The sequence below is a fragment of the Labeo rohita genome, chromosome 11, assembly GCF_022985175.1.
Source record: "Labeo rohita strain BAU-BD-2019 chromosome 11, IGBB_LRoh.1.0, whole genome shotgun sequence".
Lineage (NCBI taxonomy): Eukaryota > Metazoa > Chordata > Actinopteri > Cypriniformes > Cyprinidae > Labeo > Labeo rohita.
In genome coordinates, this window is record NC_066879.1 from 18,219,209 (window position 1) to 18,244,381 (window position 25,173).

The following is a 25,173-nucleotide window of genomic DNA, read 5'->3' on the forward strand; positions in this document are numbered from 1 at the left end:
AATATACAAAATGTTTTTATTTTTATATAATATAAATTATATAAAAATTATAATAAATACATATGCTTGTAAATATTTCTTAAATATATACATGAATGTGTTTGTATTTATATATACATAATAATTATACACAGTACACACACATATAATAGGCAAACTCAAACTTTTATTTTGTATGCAATGAATTGCAATTAATTGCGATTAATCGTTGACAGCCCGCTGCCGCTCCATAGTATAAACAGAGTAAATGTGTGTTTGCTAATCTCAGAAGAGAAAGTAAATGGCGAATGCGTGTTCAAAAGTGATTTTAATAGCGGCTCCCTGATGTCTGCAATTTGTATGCAGTATAATTACCCAACGATATATTTGCGAGAGAAAGCATTTAAATGTATATTTCCCTTCCATCCCATTTATTCCCTTTTTTAGAATAAAGTAATGGTTATTGGGATTCAGGCACATCCCTAGTCTTATATTTTAAAATCAAATGAAATGCATTTAGTGATTAGTAGTGTAACCTGTGAGTCAAATGAAGACTTAAGTTGTTTTAAAAAATAATTTATTTACATATATTACAAGTATAACACTGTTTCACCAAAGTTCACATTAAAACATCTGTATTGTTACCTACTTTTTTCCAAAACTGACCACTAAGAATTTAATGCAAGTTCAAAAAAGGGAAATACAGAATATAGTTAGTTTTTTTCTCCATCTTGCAATGACACCTAAACTATTCCATGAGGACCAAACGTGAGACTTTTTTACCACAACACTAAAGGACGATAAACTCATCTCCAAACGAAATTGGACTATTTTACCACCAAACTAAAACGAGAAATTGGTTACAGTCTCCCATGTACTGAGAATACAGCATCTAAAATCACATACCCTGGGGTACATAAAAAATTGTAGTATATTTTGTGCAAGTCTCATTGGTGCTTCTGTTTTTGCAGTAATCACGAGACTTAAACATTCGTATATCATGCCTTCCCCAACAACGACTGGTTGAAGTTCAACGAAATACAGTTATAAAGACTGAGAACTCAAAGTCTACGGTTAACATTACTTAAGACTAGTCAATATCTTTTGTAGTGTACATAAATCAGGGGCACACATTGCCAAGTCTAGCATCACGTTCAGTGTCAAAATAGCTTCTGTTCTTGGGTCAAGTGGCTTTAAATCTACTAGACTAGCACATTGGCACATGGATTTATAATCACATTTACAATGGTCCTTGTTCGTTCCAAGCTCTTGATCATAAAGAATAGATTTATTGTGTAACTGAAAGACAAAAACATGCTTGGTCAAGATAGAGGCGTCCACAGGATCATTATTTTTTTTTATATTTTCCAGGATAGTATCAGGAGATGATTTGCGAATACTCGATTAGAGTATCAAATGAAGAGGAAGAGTCTAAGAAATTGCATTCAACTCCTGATTACAATGATGAGATATAAAATTGGCCCCATCTTGATTAAATTCATCTTCACAATGATGATGTTGTAGAGTCCACCACCTCCCGTCCGTTACACACGGTTGGCACTATGGTAGAGGCTGAAGCTGTGGAAATGGTTTGGTTTTAAGTTAAAAGAATTGACTGATAACCATTAGCTCAAGCTTTAGAAGTGAATGTGGCTACCTTGTGAGTAGGTGGAGCTTGGTGCGGTGGCTGCCGTGGAGAATCGGTTGTCTTTGGCCCTCAGAGTGGTCACATTCTTCTGAGGCTGGAAAAGGATGATGTGGATTTTGGGGGCAAAGAGGCAGCCGAGTACCACAGAGCCGCTCAGACTGACAGAGATGCACATGGTAGTGGTCTGCACCTGTATCAGGATGAAGAGGTTTTAACATGTTTAGACAAGTGTGTCTTTTAGTTGTCTCAGAACATAAAAATCACAAGAAAACCAGCCTTCACTCTTAAAAATAAGAGTGCTTTAAAACATTCTTCACAGTGATGCAATAGAAGAACCATCTCTTACTTACCTTTTTAAAATCTGAAGAACCTGAAACAGACAGGTTCTTTGGATGTTCTTTATAGAACCATTTAAACAAAAAAGGTTCTTCTATGGCATCATGAAGCACCTTTATTTTTAAGAGTGTTGGTCAGATTTAACCTCAAAATGAAAAGGTAAATAAATACATTCTGCATAAACCAAATAAAGCCTATTTTAGGATCATAAAGATGATTTGAGGTGAAATATGACCTGTTTTTGATTGAACTGCATTCTGTATTCATTCTTACCACCATTTACTGTGCATTTCCCATATTCCATGGTACCTAGTGGTTACTAAATTAATGTACCATTGTATTTACATTTGAATGTCAAAGAAATACCAAGAGACGTCCAAAATGGATTGTATTGCCATAGTATTATGTCCAAAAAGCATTTGGTAAAACCAAATGTAATACTTTTTGTTGTCTGAGATTTAAAGTCCAATAATGAGATACTGATAAGAAATAGTCACATTTGTGAGACTTAACGACACGCTGTGAGATATTAAGTTACTCTTATAAGAAACAAAGTAGCAGTTATGAGATATAAAGTCACAATTGGGAGATCTAAAGTTGCAGTTATAAGCAGTAAAGTCAGAATATCCTTTTTTAAGGGAAAAAAGGCTTCTGTAAGCTGTCTCGTTTTGAAGGCTGTGCCCTCTGGAGGTCACATTTGTCAGCATACACCATCGAAGATGTCTCATTTCAGAAAAGTAACCGTCATAAAATTGACTATTATTCTTTGTGAAATGTAAATTATTGTAATTTCTTTTTCATTTTGGAATGTAATGGCTACTTGTCAGCCTCAAAGATGTATATGGCCAACAAATGTGACCTTCGGAGGGAGCAGCCTTCGACATGAGACCGCAATTGTTTGTCAGAGATCTTCAGCCCTGCTGTTGGAGACTCACTGTCCTGCAAAGTTTAACAAGAGATTGTCTTACTATTGGGAGATGAGAGGGTCTGTATTACTTACTATTGGAGAAAGCGTAACGGTCAACTTGGGTCACGTGTGCTTTGATAATCAATCACATGACAGCTTTGACGTCACTGAATTTTAGTCAGAGTTGTGCGACACTCACTGCGCCGCAGCGTTAGCTTTAGCCTTTACGCTTTTTTGGCTAAAGGTTGCAGGCTTGCCTTCTTGTGGCTTTGGTTTAACTCTAACCCTAATCAAACACACCTGAACCTGCTAATCGAGGTCTTTAGGATCAGTTGAAAATCAGAGGCAGATGTGTTGAAGCAGGATAGAAATTGATGGGTCCTCGGGAGACTTCTAGTTTATTCAGACATCCCAAGTGAAAAAGTCACCTATTATGTTTCAAAGGTGGTGAAATAAATCTCTTAAATCTCTTTCCTGACACTTAACCTTTAGTTCCCATCTCCTCTCCTTCCAAAGGTTAACTGGCTGATGCTACATAGCACTCCAGCACCACTGATATAGCCAACACCAAACTGACCTGGGTATAATTTTTTGTTGACAGTGTGATTGTGTTGTGAAATTGTTTGAGTGCAGGGATTGCCACTCTCAGCCAGGGGACATTCTTGATGACCGTGTTTACCGTGTCACTAACTGAGCTCTGACATCTCTCACCCCATAGCAATAAGAGTCTCCTGATAACATGCGACAAGCAGCCCTCATCCCTCAGATAGTGTTTCTGTATCGACTAGACATTCACATCACTGTGCTGTGTGTTTGAGCTGGCACACTGAGTTTGTCTGGTTAAAAGAGCCAGAGGCCAGTTCTAAAAGTAATCTCATGTTTGGTGTCATGACTTGCAGAAAACTTCAGAACTGACTCTAGAGTTATATGAGAAGACAGAATCTTAAAAAGTCTGTTTTAGTCGACTGTTTCTGTTCTCTGAATAAGAAAAATCATGAAACCACTTCTGTTTTGCTGCCTTTTGTAATTAGCATCATCGTTATCTCCTTAAACATAATCAAGGGTGTTTTGGGCCTTTGGTAGTACGGTATTCACTGCATAGTCTGATAAACTAATATTTTTTACTAGTTTGTTTGTTACAATTCACAAGAAAACTGTAAATATCATTTGGATGTTTGTAGATTTGTGAAGTATCTCTTTAGCATAAGAGTCACAGTAAAGACAGCCTTGTGTAGCCAGAGATTTGTCTACTGGCATAAAGTCTAGTCCATTTTGCAGTTTGGTCTAGCTAAGAACTGTGCATATAAACAGGTAAAAATATTTGACATTTATTGACCTTTTGGAATGTGCCTATCTGAAGTGTGTCTATATAAAATAGATCTGCTGTTCCCACTCCTTGCCCTGAAATACCCCCAACACTGCACATTGTCTCCAAAGTCCAAATCTTAGCTGTGCCCAAACTGGAGGGCAAATGTCCTGCAGAGTTTAGCTCCAACTTGCCTCAACACACCTGTCGGGAAGTTTCTATTATGCCTACTAAGAGCTTGATAAACTGGTTCAGGTGTGTCTAATTGGGGTTGGAGCTAAACTCTGCAGGACACCGGCCCTCCAGGACTGAGTTTGGGCACCCCTTCCCTAGCTAGTTTAGGTGTTTAATTAGGGTTGTAGCTGAAGTTTGCAAGAGGTGGCCCTCCAGGAGCAGGATTGGACTCCACTGGATTAAGACATTATGGCAGAGTTCTTCAATTCTGCTTATGGAGGTCCACAGTCTTGCAGAATTTAATTCCAACCCTGATCAAATACATCTGTCTGTAACTGTCAAATAATCCTGAAGACTGCTCAGTTCTGCTCTTGGAGGTCCACTATCCTGCAGTTTCAGTCTACCTCTAATTAAACACAATTGAACAAGCTAATTAAGGCCTTTAGGATTATTTGACAACTCTGCCATAATGTCTTCTTAATCCAGTGGTGTCCAATCCTGCTCCTGGAGGGCCACTTCTTGCTAACTTCAGCTCCAACCCTAATTCAACACCTGAACTAACTAATCAAGGTCTTTGGGATTACGAGAAACTCCTAAACAGGTGTTTTGGGGCGGGCACATTAGTGCTGAATTTTGCAAGAGCAGGATTAGACACCCCTACACTAATCAACCATCCACTGGTTTTACTAGGCCAGGGATGCCCAAATTTGGTCCAGGGTTTCCCAAAAGCATTGTAAGCTTAAGTTGATCATAGCGCCATTGGTTTTAATGGGTCTACGATGTACTTAAGCTTACAAAGCTCTTGGGAAACGCAGCCCTGGGCAGCCACTGTCCTGCAGAGTTTAGCTCTGATTACCCTCAAAACATCTGCTAGGAAGTTTCTAGTATGCCTAGTACAGGGGTGCCCAAATTCAGTCCTGAAGAGCTGCTGTCCAGCAGAGTTTAGCTCCAACCCAAATTAGACACACCTGAACCAGCTAATCAAGCTCTTACTAGGAACTAAAAACTTACCGGCAGGTGTGTTGAGTCAAGTTGGAGCTAAACTCTACAGGATAATGGCTCTCCAGGACACTGGCCCTTCAGGACCAAGTTTGGACACCCCTGTACTAGGCATACTAGAAACATCCAGGCAGGTGTGTTGAGTCAAGTTGAAGCTACACTCTACAGGACAGTAGCCCTCCAGGACCAAGTCTGGACACCCCTGCTCTAAAGAACTGGTAAGCTGAATCAGGTATGTTGATTAGTGTAGGTGTGTCCAATCCTGCTCCTGGAAGGCTACCTTCTGCTTTTGGACACCCCTGCTTTAAAGGAAGCTGGAAATATTGGGTCTGTTAGATAACAGAGACATCTTAAAATTGCTCTTTTGAGTGTAAAGAAGCAGAGTTAGGAACCACTGAAATACAATAGACTAGGATTCACCTTCAAACTTGCTTTTATGCCTTCTACTTACTCTGTAGTCACTGGCAGTGACGTAGAAGATGGGCTGAAAGGCCAGCCAGATGATGCAGGTGGTGTACATGGTGAAGCCGATGAACTTGGCCTCGTTAAAATTCTCTGGACACTTTCTGGTCTTGAAGGCATAGAAGGTGCAGAGGATGATGAGGATGCAGTTGTAGGTGAGGGACACCAGCATGCTTGAGTCCAGGCTGTTGCATTTCAGAGTCACCACATCTCTCCGTTCTGGACCCACCTCTTTCCTCACCCCCGGTGCCTCAACCAGCAGCCAGATAAGAGCGACCAACAGCTGAGCGGAGATCAGTGCAGCACAGATTGCTACTTGAGAGGCAGGGCTGATGAAGCGTGGTCGTTGGGCACTGTCCCTTGCCCCACCAAAGATCCGAGCAATCCTGTTGGTCTTCGTCAGCAAAGCTGAGTAGCAAACAGCAAAGGAGGTGCCAAGGCCAAGACGCCGCAGGGCGCACACAAATGCCGAAGGTTTGGCAATGTAAATAAAGGTCATGGCATAGCAAAGGAGCACACCAAATAGCAGGATGTAGGAAAGTTCTCGACCACTAGCTTTTACCACTGGAGTGTCGTTGTTTCGTAAGAAAACCCCAGCCACGGCAAGCGTACACAGCATCCCAAGACAGGCGATGGTGACCGGTCCTACTGCCCATGCATCTGACCAGTGGATATACTCCTCTGGAAGCTCATAGCACCCTGTCAGGTTAGCAAGGGGCCATTCTCCAAATCCACAGTCCATACAGGTAAACTCGTCTAGAAGATATTGGTGGGGTTGGCATGGAATGCAAATCCAACAACACACGTCCCCAGGCTGCATGCTTTTAGCTTCATTGGGTTGGCATGGGTCACTACACTGGGATGTAGGAAGTGCTCCACCAGCCCAAGGCAAAAGACTGGTATTGAGCACCAATCCCTGTGACCAGTAGCCTACCTTCCGATAGACAAATTTGTTTTCCTCTTGGTGGTAGTGAAAGATGTTGTAGCGACCCAAGCTGTCACCTAATGAGGTGAACCGGACCACATTCTCAGTGTCTGCAGGCCTGAAAGGGGCTGAAAAAGGTTAGAAGACATTAGAGTACCATTTGTAGAGGCTTGGAGCTCAATTCAGAAGCTAATATATCACATTCATTACTCAACGGAAAGATTCAATCTGGTAAAACAACATTTAGTAATTTAGTATACTGTCCAAGGTCTGACAAACTGATTATCGTGTTTGAGATTGCATTCTATTAGAGACCAGTTGGAGCTCTGGTAATTTGATAAAGAATGTCTGTATATGTAATAATATCTGATACTTTCAGTGGGAGACAACAACATGATCTGAGTGGCAAAATTAAGTTTCGGTACATTAATACACTATTATTTGTTAGATCTAAGATAATTCAAGAGCTTCTTCATAGGTTGAGAGGAAATGTTCTATTGCAAGCAATAGGACTCTCAATTGGTCGCCAGTTGTACTCACCATCAAACTTAGTCTTGAGGATAAACTCCCGGTAGAACCTTTTCCCATTGCCTGGCTTCATGGCATCGCACACCTTTGTGGTATTGGGGCACACAGCTTGCCGCATGTTGTGTAGGGCATAGGCCATTGCATAGACTGCGTTTACCACAAACATGATCTTTGATTCGGGCTTAAATGACCCATCCCTTAGGCTATTACTGGCGCAGCCGTGTTCATGAAGACGACAGCTGAACCTGTGCTCCCAGAATTCCCTAAACCATGGGTTCCGTGTGTTCAACTCTGGTGTTAGCTTGGTAAAATAGTCCTCAAACTCCCTAATGGAGTACGAGGCAAGCTCAATGGTGAAAGCCCCATTAGCAGCCTTCTCACTGCCATGGACTACGCTCTCCTGTGCTCCCCATCCATCACTGGCCACCCAAATGAAGGTAGCGTTCATCCTGGCTGCGGCAGCGAGCAGTTCCCTTGCATCTTCACTTCTGGTGAATAGGATCACTACTTTGGCATTGGCTTTTTGCTGAAGTGAGCGGATAACGTTTTCGTAGTTTCCTCGGTTTACCGAACGACTGACTTTTACTGAAGTTGCGATGCAGATTTGGCGTACTCTGGCTTCTTGCTGAAATGCATCAATACCTGTCTCACCGTAGTCTCCCTCTGAGGCAACAGTGGAAACGTAGGTCCAGTTGAAGTACCGTAGGATCTCAGCAATGGCTTTTGCTTGATAGAAGTCTGGTGGGACAGTTCGGGCAAAATAATCATAACGGGATTTGTCGCTGAGCTTGGCACTAGTGGAAGCATAGCTTATCTGTGGGATCTGGAAGAGTCTAAGAAGATTTGCCACCTGCAAAGAAAGAAAAATAATTGATCATTAGGCGGTTTATCCAGCTATTTTACCACACTTTGCATGGACTTGAGATTTTAGCAAATGTAGCTCTTGCTGTTGTTTCATTAAAGGAATTATGCACATATCTATTTTAGGCATTTATTAACAATGTACATTGTAGAATTTATTTTAATTATTTCTGCTTATTGCCAGCTGTGTGTGGTAATAGCACAATGCTAATTGCCCCAAAGACAAATAGCACTGGGTTTCATGAATAAGGGTAATCTATAATGAGCCTAATTTATATAGAATGCGTAAAAATAATGAAAATTACTTAATTTAAAACTAATTTAAAAAATGAAATCAATACTAGCACAAGGGATTGCAAACGGTTTTGGAATGAGACAAGAATTTGAACTAAAATACAAGTGTAAAATTTACGCAACAGTTTAATAAATTAGCTCCTTTAAGTCACAAAAATACATAACCACATATGTTTATATCATAAATTAAAACCCCCATTTCCCCAACACCCGAGTGACCTACAGATGCCCTTTGCAAACTTGGTAAGTGCAAGATGTCCAATAACATTCCATTAAATGTGGGAAGGGGGAAAAATGCAGCTTTTTACCTCTGTCCTGTTTTCCTATCTCCCTCATCTCAGCCTATCGTTTCAGGCCATAGTTTCATGGGACTCAGACAGACCTAATTCTGATCATGCGAGATAACTCTGCTAGCGGACAAAATGATAATGTTAGCTATGGTGCAAGTGTTCCCCAGGCCATGACACGCCTTCAAATTCTGAAATGGGTGCTATTTATCATTTTCACTGAAAATGTTGACAGGGGAGAGAGAAAATGGTCTGTTTTTACTTGAGAATGCAAGAAAATCTTGTTCGAAGCAGTTGTAGACTGTATTGTATTGTTAATAAACAAGGCATTATCACAAGAGGAAGACAGGACATATTTTCCAATTTGCATTTTCTTCTGTTTTCTTGCAGTCAATGGCGTTCTAATGATTAGTCTGAAAAGCTTCTCACACTTCAAATTATGATGATAGCACAGACTCCAGGGACTTATGGGTAATGACTGAAATTTGTGTCTGAATTCACACATGTAGGTGTTTTAGACATTTAAAGAGCTTTCAGCATACTTATTATCAGCTATTTACATTTCACTCACATTCATTCAACAATTTACATTCAAGTTTTTAAATGTCAGCTCCTTAGATGTATCTAGTCAAGGTATTTGTAGCTGTCTTTAAGAACAGAAAGATTCATGCTACTATTTTTTCATTATTTTCCAGAGGAACATTTTTATTGCTCATAGGTTGATCTTTAATAGCTCATGAGAGTTGTGCTTAATGTTTTAAGTAACTGAGATGCTTCCTCTAAAATCCCTAAGGAGAAATAAACATAGACCCAAATGAGACAATTATTGACCTACAGCAATTATAGAGCTATAAAATCGTTCTCTTGTTCTCAGGACAAAATTCTAGGAAGCAAGAGTTGACTGACTTGACTGTTTTGTGCCTATAAGGTGGAAAGCATGATTAAAAGGATTGTTAACCCAAAAATTTAAATTTGGTCATTAATTATGTTCCAAACCTGTAAGTCCTTCATTCATCTTCGGAACACAATTAGTCGTTATTTTTGTTTTCTTTGCACACAAAAAATTAAGGGTGAACCACTGCTGTCACATGAACTATTTTCTCGATGTCCTTACTACCTTTCTGGGCCTTGAATGTGTCAGTTGCATTGCTGTCTATGCAGGGTCAGAAAGCTCTTGGATTTTATCAAAAATATCGTAATTTGTGTTCTGAACGGGTCTTACGGGTTCAGAACGACGTGAGGGTGAGTAATTAATGACAGAATTTAAATTTCTGGGTGAACTATGCCTTTAAATATCAGTCAACAAAATGATTGGGTTGTAGTTGTTTGGTTTCGCTCTCAACTGACAGACATTAGAGCTGATGGGTGGTGAACTCACATGTCAGTTTCTGACAAGCACACTTAAAGCACTCGGTTCATTCAAGCCTGAGGGAGAGAAGACAGTCTGCTAAGAGGTGGAATTTAGAAAATCTGATTCATTTAGACAAGTGCAATTCTCCACAGAGGAAGACCGCTAGTTTGGCATCTCACCTCTGCTAAATCTGACATTGTTTGGACTAAATCGTAAACAAAAGTGAGAAAATCAGTGAAAAGTGGAACTAAAGTAATCACTCATTGTTACTTAAACTACATGGCCCCTGAATTGCTCTGCTTTTCCCTTGGCATTTAAATTGATAATTTAAATGAGCAGTTTTGTTAATATGTGTGAGCTATCTGGGAAATCTAATGCTGTCATCAACACCTCTTAGACGTAACTGGCCACTGCTTCTCAGCTTCAGAAGCTCGAGCAGATGTTGATATTCCAGTTGCTTATCAACACATTCATTTTTTTCAGGAAGCAGAAACTGCCAGAACACCGCTGAAGCATTTGACAGGGACCACCTGAGCTGACTCTAGTGCGAATACTGCTGCCCTACCCAGACAGTGGAACATAGAGATACAGACCTTGCTGCATTTCCCATTCTAAGAGGAAAACCGCTGGGTAGGTTTTACTGCAAATCATAATCTCCAGCGAGACTCCAAAAAGCAGCAATACGTGACATTGCCATTGCTACTGAAAATGCATTCACTTGCAGTGTGAAAGTTCGATTTCAGTCAGACTAGTGCAAAAAGAAGGGATCCCAAATCATATCTAGAGACCAGAATATCATATAGATGTTTTTTTTAACTTGATCCAGTAAGAACATCCCACACTCTTAAAAATTTGATGCCATAGAACCTTTTTTTGTTTAAATAATTCCATAAAGAACATTAAACTTCTGAAGAACCTTTCTGTTTCACAAAAGGTTCTTTGTGGCGAAAGAAGGTTTTTCAGATTGTAAAAAGGTAAGAAAGAGAAGGTTTTTTAAAGAAACTTTGACTGAATGGTTCTATGTGCAACCAAAAATGGTTCCTCTATGGCATCACCTTTATTTTTAAGAGTGCATCATGACCCAGAACACCCTAGTAACTATTTAAAATGCCTTAGCAACCAGAACACCCTGGCAACAATCTAGTAATAAAACAATAGTAATAACTGCATAGCAACCCTCCGGTAAAAAAAGAACACAGCATTGTGGTTGCAAGTTTTCCAGAAGGAAATAATGGTACATACACACCAAAAGCAAATGTAATTATTTGCGCAAGTAGATTACATACAAAGTCATGACGCGAATAGATGCAAATTCGCACCGGTATCTTTTGTGCAAGTTGACACTTTTCTTGACACGTCCGGTTATAACAGAAAATGGGAAAAAAAAACATTACACAATGATTTTTTTTCCCACGAGTAATCTAGAGTGATAACACAATGAGAATAGGCTATTCACACCAAATTCGAATTTAATTGTTCGCGCTAGTAGATTACATACAAAGTCAAAACGCGAATAGACACAAATTTGCACCAGCAATGCGAATTTGCCACCGCGATTGACGAAAACATACAGTATGCTGTCTTTAGCAAAAGTTGAAAAATTTCTCGACACGTCCGGTCGTATCAGAAAATGGGAGAAAGCATTACACAATGATTTTATTCCCACAAGTGACACAAAAAACATCCCACTAGTAATCTAGAGTGATAACGTGATGAGAATAGGTTATTCGCTTCACACCAAATTGGATTTAATAGATTTAATTACGCGAGTAGATTACATACAAAGACAAGACAATTTACACTGGCAACACGAATTGGGGACCGCGAACACGCGATGTTGTGTCTTTCGCGCATGTTGAAACATTTCTTGACATGTCTGGTTATATCAGAAAATGGGAGAAAGCATTACACAATGATTTTATTTGTGCCAGTAAGACAAAAAACATCCTGCGAGCAATCTAGAGTGATAACGCAATGAGAATAGGCTATTCACTTCACACCAAATGCAAATTTAATTATTTGCGTGAGTAGACTAATACAAAGTCAGGACGTCAATTTGCACCGGTGACACGAATTGGGTGCCGCGATTGCTGCGAACACGCGATATGGTGCCTTTTGCGCAAGTTAAAAAATTTCTTGACGCATCCGGTTAGTTTAGAAAATGGGAGAAAGCATTACACAATGATTTTAATCCCATGAGTAATCTAGAGCGATAAGGCGATGAGAATAAGATAGTCGCTTCACACCAAATGCGAATTTAATTATTCGTGCTAGTAGATTACATACAAAGTCAAAACGTGAATTCGCACCAGTGATGCGAATTTCCAGAAGGAAATAATAGTGTGTACACAACAAAAGTGAATTTAATTATTTGCGAGTAGATTACATACAAAATCATGATGCGAATAGATTCGCACCGGCAATGCGAATTGGGCGCAGTGATTGGCGTGAACGTGCGACTATGGTGTTTTTTGTGCGAGATGAAGAATTTCTTGACGCTTCCGGTTATATCAGAAAATGGGAGAAAGCATTACGCAATGATTTTCTGCCGTGAGTGACACGAAAAACATTCTGCGAGTAATCTAGAGAGATAATGAGATGAGAATAGGCTATTTGCTTCACGCCAAACACAAATTTAATTATTCGCACAAGCAGATTACACCACGATATGGTGTCATTTGCGCAAGTTAAAAAAATTCTTGACATATCTTAAAATATTACATGCTTATTTTATTCTGCAAGTGAAGTGAAAAACATTCCGCGAGTAATCTAGTGCAATAACGCAATGAGAATAGGCTATTCGCTTCACACCAAATGTGAATTTAATTATTTGTGTGAGTAGATTAATACAAAGTCAATGCAAAGACAAGAATAGAGGTCCTCTGTGCAAGTTAAACAAATTTCAACTTCATCAGAAAATATACAAATAACAGTGCATAATGTAGTTGTTCCTGATATGTAATTCTAAGTTTTAACATATTAAACTGAACACAACACAAGATGTTTAAAATGGGCCTAGAAAATTCTGACAGATGCACCAACTGCAGTTTAAATACACAAGACACCTATCTTCATGCAGTTTGGTTATGCCCACCAGTTAATCAATTCTGGACAGATGTCACAAATAAATTAACAGAAATCTTCAAAACTATTATCCCAATGCTCCCAGTACTATGCCTTATCGGTGACACATCTCAAATTAACCCAGCTTTTAAACACCCAGTTCCTTTACTCATGTCTCTAGCTATCGCCAAGAAAACTATATTACTTAACTGGAAAAATAAATGCCAAATTTCAGTTACACAATGGATACATTTGTTAAGGGAACATATCATTCAAGAACAACATACAACAAAAACACAAAACCAGCTACTCAGATTTAATACAACTTTCAGCCCTCTGTTTTCACCATTAAATATTGAATAAAACTAGCTGATGAGCTGATGCCCCAATTAAGCCTCAAGATTTATAATTGATGCCTCAAACTAATTTCATGATATACAAATACAAACAATGATATTATATTTATATGATAGCTGTATGATAACTGACTTTGATGAAAATGAAATTTGTTTGTTTTTGATATTTTTAAATCCGGCATATTACTACTAATATTAATACTACTTCTGTTGTTACTATTGTTATTGCTATTATTATTATTATTATTATTATAGTCAACAGGGTTGGAGGCAGTGGTTGTATATGTGTTATGTATTAATTTAGATAGCACATAAGCTTTCAGGGTGTTGCAGCTGCTTTGTCCCTGTCGGTGGGTCTGACGGGCACATCTGGGCGGCACGGGCTCTATCGGTATCTTGGTTAAGGTAACCTGACCCCTCCATTTGCTGCTCCTGCCAGCATTGCCCCATCTTACTGAGTTTGACGAAATCAAAATTGAAACTATGCTGGATGTGGTGTCTTTGGTTGGGGAGCTGACTGATGAACACCAGGACTACGGCCAGTTTGCAACATAAAAAGGGTTCAGTGGATAAAAACAGTACTAATAATGAGCGGTCACCCATCAGATCACGCACAGACTGGGGGGGCCCTGTTCTGGAGGTGCATGGTGTGGTGGACCATTATATAAAATGGCATTCACTGGCATAGGAGTGGGGTCTAGTCACTGGCAGGGTGATAAACAAGGTGGAGGGACAGGATGGAGTGGGGACATTGTTGGGGTCTGTGCCGATGGGCGTGTTGGATGTGCTCGCTGGCGGGGATGGGGAGGCTGCTGGACCTTAGGGGATGGGAGACATCATTTGCAATAATTAGCAATAACTCTACCAATTAGTCTATTTTATACTAGTGTGCTATTACTATTACAATCATCGATGCTCCCACTGCTTCCACCTCTGTGTCCATTACTGGTTTCATTATATTATTATATTTCTACTAGGGCTCCTCTTAATTATCTGCTCAGTCATGTAAAAAGTAGGATATCATCTGTCATTGATGTTACTGCATCCTGGATCTGTGTCATTATACTGAGGTTAACATCTACTGCTCCGATTGCTGTTTAACATTGTATTATAATATCACTACTATTGTATATTGAATTGCTTCCCGTTCAATATTTAGTACAGTTATGTCTATAGTTAAATCTTTTTACTAAACAACACAGAAATCGAATTATTTGACTTATTTCTGTACCCATGTAAACTACCACATCCATACATTTACAGCTTGTTTTTTTGTCTTTTCCTCATCTTTGTTCCCATCTTCTTGTAATTTTCTTTTTTTTTTTTGCTTTGTTTTGCCTTGTTTTATTTAGTTTTCTCCCCCTCTGTGTCTCATTTGCGTATATATGTGTATATATCTGTGACTGGTCTCAGTCTGTGTCATCATGTTGCTGTCTATCTATGTTTTATTGTGCTTAATAAAAAAAAAAAAAAAAAAATAAAAAAAAAACATATTAAACTGAGGATAATCTCATCTAAACAATTCTCAGCTTATTCAAAGTGGTTGTGAAAAGCTGGTCAAAAACAAAGCTTTGTCTGTTCTAGCGGTTAGATGAGGCTGTAAAACAATGAATAAGCATCTGACCCTGTCCTGAATGTGAGCCGCACACCCAAATGAAAGGCTAAACAGGGTCAAGTGATGCTCTGCGACTGCAAAACCCCTTTTCAAGCTTTCCCAGCCTCCTGCTAACATAACAACACCATCTGCTTTTTCCCAGGACACTTCTTCACTGAGTGCTACACAGTCAAGCGGCGTCTTCACTCTACAGTAAGAGCTGGAGAATTGCAAATGACTAAACATGACAAATAAATAAACACGATATGCATGGTGGTCTGAGATTGGTTTGTTTCGGTAAGTGATAATTATAATTATAATTCTCTAATTATGTGGGAATGCAAATGATTTGGCATTTATCTGGCATTAATTATAAGCGTTATTTGTCTGTTGTTTTGGCATCCCAAGAACACCACATGCAGTTACAACCTATTAACATTTTCAGTGTCTCAGACCACAGCGGAGATCTCCATATGAGTGACCTTGAGACACGAACGCACACACCTACTCTGAAGACAGCACAGTGTGTTATTAATACAGAAACACTAACAAACAGACTCTTGGCAAACAGCTTCACCTTAAAACACTTGCAAGCATGAAATCATCTAACAATACTTGCTCCACACAGCTAATTCCACAAAGGATAGCATTTTGTCACATATTTTTTATGTGTGTCTTTATTATTTATAATTCTGCACTCACACACCCATTTTGTGCTGGAGAAATATGATAATGTATTCTGTCACCTTGTGGGGGAGAGAAAATGTGCTGGAGATGAAAGGAGCATGGTGGCTATTGATTGGTTGGCATTATCAAATGCATAACTCAATATGTGCCAAACTCTCCAAATGTCTCACATACACAAAAATCTCAACAAACTGTTTTCTGCCTTTTTAATTAGTGCGATCTGACATGAAAACATTCAGATCGGATCGTAAGTTCACTAATGAAAAGTCATTTATTTACCTTCATGTCTTCTAAACCTGTCTTTTTAACTATCTCGTATTAACAAAAATGGCCACTGGATCATTCAATACCACTAATGTGGTATTTAAAGGGATAGTTCACCCAAAAAGTCATCCTATTTGTACATGACTGTATATCTACTTTCATATGAATACAATTGAAGTTAAGTTAAAAAATGTCCTGGCTCTTCCCATCTTTATAATGGCAGTGAATAGGTGCTGAGATTTTGAAGCCCAAAAAAGTGCATCCATCCGTCATAAAAAAGTGCTCCACACGGCTCAGGGAGTCATACTTTAATTGACTTCAAAATCTCAACACCCATTCACTGCCATTATAAATCTTGGAAGAGTCAGGTGATTTTTTAACATAACTCCGATTGTATTCATCTGAAAAAATAAAGTCATATACAACTAAGATGGCTTGAGGGTGACTAAATCGTGGGGTAAATTTAATTTTTTGGGTAAACTATTCCTTGAAGTCATTCCTCAAGTTTGAAATTTGGATATTTTTCTGACACAAATGCATCGATTCACTTCAGAAGGCATTTATTAACACCCCAGAGTCATGTGGGATACTTTTTATGATGGATAGATGTACTTTATTGAACTTCATAATCTCAACACCCATTCACTGCCATTATAAATCTTTGAAGAGCCAGGACATTTTTTAATATAACTCCTATAAATACTTGAGGGTGAGTAAATCATGAGTTAATTTTAATTTTTGGGTGACCAATGCCTTTAAGTCATTCCTAAAGTCATATGATAGCTTTGTGTGACTGAATTTTATGTCATTATTCCCTGATGATCTGCCAATCCATTCAGCTGTTCATTACTGAGTCAGCGATTTTTAACGTGAGAACCTGATCAGTTTCCTGCACTATATATTTTGAAGGAGCTGTTTGGGCTACTTTTATGACTCTTTTATAATGCTTTTTGTCATTCTAGAGCTTGACATCTGAGATATCCTTTAAAAATGTTGCTTTTTTGGTCCATCAAAAAAGTTCAAATTGGTTTGGAATAACATGAAAGTGATTAATGACAAAAATGTCATTTTGGATGAGCTATTTGTTTAATATCTAAAAAGTAAAACAAAACACAGGACACATTTTCCGAGATAATAATGTGCATGATGAATACGAATTTAACGGTGAGATAATTAAACTATCGCGAATGACGAGCATTGTCAGTTGCGAAGCCATGACGATTTTGTTTATTCCCTCTCTAGGGACCTGTCACTCACAAAATAAGCAGGATAGTCTGCCAATCTCATCACCACCGCCCACTCCAGCACTCGATATAGCTCTGCCTCCTTACACCATTACCCACACACACATTAAGCTTTGTACCATCAACCGATGAATGGTAATATGTAAGCCCTGATTTCGTCGCACAATCCAGATGGCAATGGGTGAAAAGCAGGTGTGAGAAAACCAGCGAGGACATGTGCTACCGCGTGTGTTATCTCTTTTATATTCATGTTCTGTCGTGTCATGCTTGTGTATGGGATGCCTGCCAAGAGCGTCTCTCATTTACCACTGGGCTGAATGAGCTCCAGGCTGCCTGAAGACCCCTCGAAGCTCTTTCACCCCAGCGCTGGACAGGTGGCATGGGCTTTGGCAGGCCTTGTCAAGGCCCTGTTGGCTAGCGTTATTGGAAGGGCTGCTCTGAGACCTTCAATTGCTGTCGCTGGCTGTGACATCCTTCCCACAAGAGTGAAAAACTCAAATGTGTATTCCTCTGCACAATATTGTGTGCATAAATAATTTGTTGCAGTATTTGTAATATGTACTTGTGTTGCCATGACAAAAGGTTATTTTGTCTTAGGATTAACATTTTTTCTTTCTAGTTTTTCTATGACAATGATTTGTCAAAACTGCCATGTGATTAACTACTTTGGGGTCACAGGAACTGGCTGTCCTAAAAGTGCATGTTCTGTAACTTCAGAGGCACCAGACTTAAATATCATAATTGAATGGCTTTTTCAAAAAAACGGGGGTAAAATGTATATAGTTTAAAAAATTTCTACACAGAAAAAACTATGGAAAACTATGGAAAAACACGATTGGGCTAGTTTTGGGCTTAAAAAGTGTGAAAAAATGAAAAAGAAAAAAAATAGTATTGTTTATGCAATTTCTACTCAGAGAAAATGTTTTTTGACCCCATATCAGTGTAGTTTAGGGTTGCCAGGTCCACTGTTTTACCACAGAATTGGCCGACTATTTCGATGGAGGAAAAAGCTGTGGAAAAACATGACTGGGCTAGTTTTGATTAGCAATTGGCTTAAGAAACTGCAAAAAAAAAAAAAAAAAACAATTATGTGTTTTCAGAATTTCTACAAAGACAAAAATATTTTGTATATTTTGACCCCATACACTATAGTTCAGGGTTGCCAAGTCTTTGGTTTTACCCCGGAATTGGGCTACTTTTACACTGTTGCAATGGGCTGTTTTTGAAGTCCACGGGTTAAAAAAATCTCCCCGGAAAGATGTTTTGACAGAGGGGATGCCTGATGGAGGGGAAAACACGTTTGGGCTAGTTTTGATTAGCAATTGGGGTAACAAATTGCAAAAAAAAAAAAAAAAAAAGGGTTGCCAAGTCCACGGTTTTACCGCAGAATTAGGCTATTTTTACACCATTGCAGTGGGTTGTTTTTAAATCCACGGTTAAATGAATCTCCCTGGAAAACTATTGCGACGGAACTGTGGAAAAACCTGATTGGGCTAGTTTTGATTAGCAGTTAGGTTAGGAAACTGCAAAAATGGGGAAATATATATATTATATATATATATATATATATGAAAAGTTCAGATGCAAAAGCCTCTAAATCCATCGTACGTATTTCTTTAAAATTCGCATTTCTTTCTGGCTACTTTGTATAGGTTTCTATGTACATACTGGTACTTCTGATTGGACCAAGGCTGGAATTTAGCGAGTTTAAAGTAAAAGTATTTGATGGCTTTTAGCTGGTTTTGCATCTGAACTCTTCATATACACACACACACACACACACACACACACACACACACACATATATATATATATATAGTTTTCATAATTTCTACTCAGAAAAAAATGCTTTTAAAGACTGCAGGTTAAAGGAATCTCCCTGGAAAACTAATTTAGATGGAAGGGAACTGTGGAAAACACAACTGGCCTAGTTTTGGGCTAGTTTTAATTAGCAATTGCTTGTTTTGTCGCAGACCTGGCAACCCTGGTGTATTTGCAGCATCAGGGTTAACTGGACTGACATTAAAATATGCAAATTTTTGCAGCTTATTGTTTCAATAAATGCTGTTTTTGGACTGGAAATAGTGCTATTCTACTATTATTTTTATACTGCTATAGTATTTATTCATATTTTTAATTAGCTTTTGATACTTTAAGTTTTCATTTATATTTTTTTGGTTTAAGTATTAGTACTTTTACATGCTTTTGTTATTTTATTAGTTTTTTTTTTTTTTCATTTTTGGTTTTAATAATTGTAATTAAACTTAATAATTTTTTGAATTTTTATAAGAATTTTAATGAAACTTATTTCAATTAGTTGCCAAGGCAATATTTCTTCAATATTTTTGTTTGTTTTTAAAGTTGAGGTTTTCATGTAATATTTATATTTTTTTTCAACATTTTTTTCAGATTTTTTTTTATTTTTATTTTTATTTTTATTTTATTTTTATTTTTTTTGTTAATAATCTTAGTTTTAGTGCAAGGGATAAGTTCAACTAAAAATGAAAATTCTGTCATCAGTTACTTTCAAGCCTGTATGAGTTTCTTACTTACTTTCTTACTTACCAAACAGTTGATAGTAGCTACTGACTTCCATAGTATTTTTCCATACTATGGAATTCAAAGGCTACCATCAACTTTTTGGTTTCCAACATTTTTCTGAATATTTTTTTTGTGTGTGTTCAACAGCTGAAAGAAGTTCATACATTTTTTGGAACAACTTGAGAGTGGGTAAATGATGACCAAATTTTAACTTCTGGGTGAACTCTGACTGGGAATGTTATTTTAAGTTCTAAACATTCAGTATGTTCTCATAATACTGAACAATTTTATTGAAAACACTTTTATCAAAGAAAATGTAATTTCATATTATATAACCCCCAATATTTTGCATCCCTCTTAGTAGTACTAAAGTTGGGTTTAGACCACAGTTAGCAATGTAAATTCCAGCACAACTAATGTAACAATTAAGCTACGATTCCTCCCGTATCAAGCTTGAGCATAGGGCAATTAGCACTCAGTCATCTCATGCTAATCACTGCCTAAAGGCAGAGAACTGTAATTAACAAGCTGTAGATTCACAGTCTCTGGGCGCTTCACTCAGGAGGAGGTCAGTCTGTACGGAAGAAGCTATTGTGCTCACAGAGCTTTGGGCGGATATATATGTTGCTTTCTTTTGATAGGGAGGAGCTGAGTGTAATGTCACTAAAAGAGCTTGCTTGCTGTTATGATAACACATTCTGGTCGTATTTCATATCCATGTCTGTGTGTGAGAATGCAAATAAACATTTGAGAAGTTGAGAAACTGTATTAATGATAGTCTGAGCAGACTATAAATTAAACAAAATGTTTTGCAGGGGCGTAGCAACTACTTTTCAAAGTTCAGTGCCTCAAATTATATTGTAAGAGTCGTGCCACTTTGCAAAAACAAAAATGCAGCCGGTTGCATATTTTAAGACCAATCAGAAGTCTTTGTTTGCTTTGGTAGTGGACTGAACATATGCAGAAGCAGTAAACTACCATTGCTTGTGCCCACTCACCTGCCTTTTAACTACTGAGGGATTGTTGCATCACCCAATTAATATACATAAACCTATTTATATTCATGAACCAAGAACCACTTTACAATTAAAAAAAAAAAAGTAGTAGTTGTTTTTGCATGTGCTTAAATTTATGAAAGATGAATGTGCTTAACTTTCATGATAATATAATATAAAAACACTTCAGTGGTTATAAAACAAGCTTCATTGTCTTAATCTGATATAATTCATTTTCTAAAATACAATTTCGTTTTTGTTTTTTTTTTTGGAGTGAAATATGACTAGTCGTTCTTCACAGGTCTATGGAATTTAAGTAGTTCCTAAAAGGTAAACTAAATCATTAACTAAACCAAACCCAAATAAAATAAAATAAAATAAAATAAAATAATTTTAGCTATTCACCAAGATATTACCTATTTTTTTGCTTGAAAAAAAGACTATGCACACAGCAAAATCACTAAAACTTTAACCTAAACTAAACTGAAATGAGAAAATATAAAAATAAAATCTAACTAAAAATATTAACAAAAACTACAGTAGTATTTAATGGCAAATTAAAACTGTAGCCCTCATAATGCATTAAAAATCATGCATTAATTATATTTTTTGTATCTCTTCCAGGTCAAAATGGACCTGAATGCATTATGAAGGTGGTCGATATTTATTGCTGGTCTAAGGTTTATTAAAAAAGAGCGAAAAAACCTACTGAATAACCATCTAGAATTATTTTTAGAAAGATATTTCAATATGATTGGCTTTGCATAGTGCAGTATTGTTTTAATACTGTGGATATAATATTACAGTTTTTGTTAATATTAGATTTAGACATTAGAATTAGATTTAAAGCACTTTTTTTATTTTTGTACTTTGTTTTTATTTTAATTTAAGTAATTAAGTTTTAGTAATGTTAATGTGTTGTAATGTTTTTTTTCCTTTTTTCAAAATATGTATATGTATTTTTGAAATAAAGTTTTAGTAGTTATTTTACTACTTAAAGGGATAGCGCACCCAAAAAAATGGCAGATGACGGTGACTTGGAGGAGAAAAATGTTGATTAAAGTAGTTGTTTTTGTTTTCTTTGCGCACAAAAATTATTCTCATAGCTTCGTAAAATTACAGTTGAACCCCTGATGTCACATTGACTGTTTTACCGATGTCCTTACTACGTTTCTGGGTCTGGGAACATTTAGTTGCTGTCTAAGGAGGGCAAGAAAGCTCTCAGATTTCATCAAAAATATCTTAATTTGTGTTCTGAAGATAAACTAAGGCCTTATGGGTTTGGAACGACTGACTAAGGGTGAGTAATTAATGACAGAATTTTCATTTTTGGGCGCACTATTCCTTTAAAGTTAAACTAAGCAAAAATGAGAAATATTGACTTGGTACCTAGAAGTATATTTTACTTTATTTCATTTAATGTTTATTTTATTTCAAGTAATGAACATGTCTTTTATGTTTTTTTGTTTTAGGCACAGTGTTTATAGACTGCTGTCCACCTTACCTGTATAGAAACATCACTATATGATCCTCCAATCACTCCAGAGATGGCCAGAGGCAATTCGTCCGGCACAGGATTCGACCCATCTGGACAGATGAAGCCCGGCTGATGCACTTTAGTGAGAGACGCCCTCACGAACTCCAGCGACTGCTCTAGTGCGTACGTGTCTTTAGAGCAGGTGTCCAGTATGTGGGCTCCCAGCTTCAAGCCGGGCAGGATACGGTTGTCCTGATTAATTTCGTCCAGCGCCAACAACATGGCCTCCAGCCTCTGAATCCCACGCTCTTCATTGATCTTACCGCAGTCCTCCGTCCCTTCGCCCTTCTCGTGGACGGGGAACAGCCCTCCGATCACCAGGTCGCCATCCATGATGATCTCCCGCTTGGATCCGGCCAGGGGTGGGGTGTACCTGGGGCTCGTCTGGGCCAGAGGAATTAACAGGAACAGGAATATGGGCGTAACCCCAGCCATGTCGAAGGTGAAGAGATCTTATATCTACCCTGCGTGGTTTAGTCGGTTGAGATATTTACAAAGCTTGCCGTCGATCGTGGATGCATCTTGGTGTCTTCTTTGCACCTGGAAAATAGATATGAATATCATTGACTTGTTGACTTCACAGCTCATAATGCAAACTAAACAAGACTGAAAATGCAAAACGTTATTTATGTATGATGAATACATCTGGTAACAGAGGCATACAATGCACAGAGATGCATATTACATAAGAAATTGAATTTGCATAAGGTTTTGTGGTGGCAATGAGGAGGCGGGCACGTCTAGATAGTAATTCATCCTGATTGAACTCAACATTTTAGAGGTGAGGCTCTGTTTTCTAGCTTCATTAATTCAGATACATCAATAACTCCCAGTGACTACGTAATTTTCTCGTGGTGTCAAAGGTGATGGATATCATCTTTTAGGTTACGAAAAATTACAACCTGAGGGAAGAGGATGAAAAGATGAAACGATAAATAATTTCAGCTGATAGGAAAGTCTTTCGCAACTATGTTTCACACAGACTGATAGAGCTTTCATCTCTATTTAGAGATCTCCTTTACTAGTCTGCAAAAATTATGTTTTACTTACATTATACATTTTCAAATGGTATTTTTTTAAAAGAGCATTTTCTGCACTGGTTTGAAGTAGTTCTCTTTTTGTTTGGTATATACAGTTGAAGTCAAAAGTTTACATACACCTTGCAGAATTGGCAAAATGTTAATTATTTTACCAAAATAAGAGGGATCATACAAAATGTATGTTATTTTTTTAGTACTGACGTGAATAAGATATTTCACATAAAAGACATTTACATATACGTAGTCCACAAGAAAAAATAATAGAATTTATAAAAATCATCCTGTTTAAAAGTTCACATACACTTGATTCTTAATACTGTGTTGTTACCTGAATGATCCACAGCTGTTTTTTTGGTTTAGTGATAGTTGTTCATGAGTCCCTTGTTTGTCCTGAACAGTTAATTTCTGCCATTCTTCAGAAAAATCCTTTAGTTCCCACAATTCTGTTTTTTCAGGATTTTGTGTATTTAAACCCTTTTCAACAATGACTGTATGATTTCGAGATTCATCTTTTCACACTGAGGACAACTGAGGGACTCATATGCAACTATTACAGAAGGTTCAAACGCTCACTGATGCTCAGTGAGGAAACACAATGTGTTAAAAGCTGGGGGTGAAAACTTTTGAACAGAATGAAGATGTGTACATTTTTCTTATTTTGCCTAAATTTAATTTTTTTTTCATTTAGTACTGTCCTTCAGAAGCTACAGAAGATACTTACATGTTTCCCAGAAGACAAAATAAGTTAAATTTACCCTGATCTTCAAATTCCAGAAGTTTTCACCCCCCGGCTCTTAATGCATTGTGTTTTGTTCTGGAGCATCAGTGAGCATTTGAACCTTCTGTAATATTTGCATATGAGTCCCTCAGTTGTCCTCAGTGTGAAAACAAGGGACTCATGAACAACTATCACTGCACAATAATAATAATAATAAAATAAAACAAACGACAAAAAGAATAAAGCACATGTACTTTTGAACAGGATCATTTTTTTTAAAATTCACATATTAATATTACTAGTTATTATTAACTATTATTTTCTCTTGTGGACTATATGTAAATATCTTTTATGTGAAATATCTTATTCAGGTCAGTACTAATTAAAAAATAACATGCATTTTGTATGATCCCTCTAATTTTGGTAAAATAATTAACATTTTGCAGATTCTGCAAGGTGTATGTAAAGTTTTGACTTCAACTTTTAACGACTTTTTGACTTTTGGCAGTTTAAGCGCAATAAGACATGAAAAAAACTTAGTTGTGACAGCCACTTTCTGTGCACGTCTTTCAGATGTGTGCTCAGAAAAAAATAATATCAGAAGTTTAAACTGGCATTAAAACGCATGATTTCAGTGCGACAGACATGATAATCAAAACCAAACAGATGTTTTTTTGTCAGAGTATCTGATGTACGAGCTGTAAACGCACAGCCCTATTCTGGAAAAGGGGGCGGGGAGCAGCAGCTCATTTGCATTTAAAGAGACATGCACAAAAACAGCTTGTTTCTGCTTCCACTTAAAATAGGCATTTTTAAAATGATATAATAAACAATCTGTGGGGTATTTTGTGGTTTATCACAGTCCAGTTCTGACTGGTTGCTTACTAGTCTATAGATATGACTAATTCACCATTCAACCAAGTCTTTGGTTTTTATGTTACATTTCATCATTCATTAAATAAAAAAAATGAATTAGATTGCTTTGAAGATCTCTCTTCAGCAAACAACAAAATTTGAGATATCATTTATGTCTGTAGCACATATGGTGCAGGATGAGTTACATGCCAAATGTTAGTT

At 37.6% G+C, this 25,173-nt stretch overlaps 1 protein-coding gene across 2 annotated transcripts in view; it reads right to left on the reverse strand.

The window, feature by feature from the left end:
- Positions 1 to 539: 539 nt before the first annotated feature.
- The window catches only part of grm2b (glutamate receptor, metabotropic 2b), a 34,199-nt gene continuing 9,565 nt past the window's right edge, over positions 540 to 25,173 (reverse strand). For both annotated transcript variants that reach the window (XM_051123013.1, XM_051123012.1), the window contains 5 exons: positions 22,306 to 22,878; positions 7,277 to 8,114; positions 5,801 to 6,864; positions 1,637 to 1,817; positions 540 to 1,557 (listed from right to left, as the gene is read on the reverse strand). In XM_051123013.1, the coding sequence (XP_050978970.1) occupies positions 1,484 to 1,557; positions 1,637 to 1,817; positions 5,801 to 6,864; positions 7,277 to 8,114; positions 22,306 to 22,773 (2,625 nt within the window). In that variant the 5' untranslated portion in view covers positions 22,774 to 22,878 and the 3' untranslated portion in view covers positions 540 to 1,483. The remainder of the gene's footprint in view (positions 1,558 to 1,636; positions 1,818 to 5,800; positions 6,865 to 7,276; positions 8,115 to 22,305; positions 22,879 to 25,173) is intronic.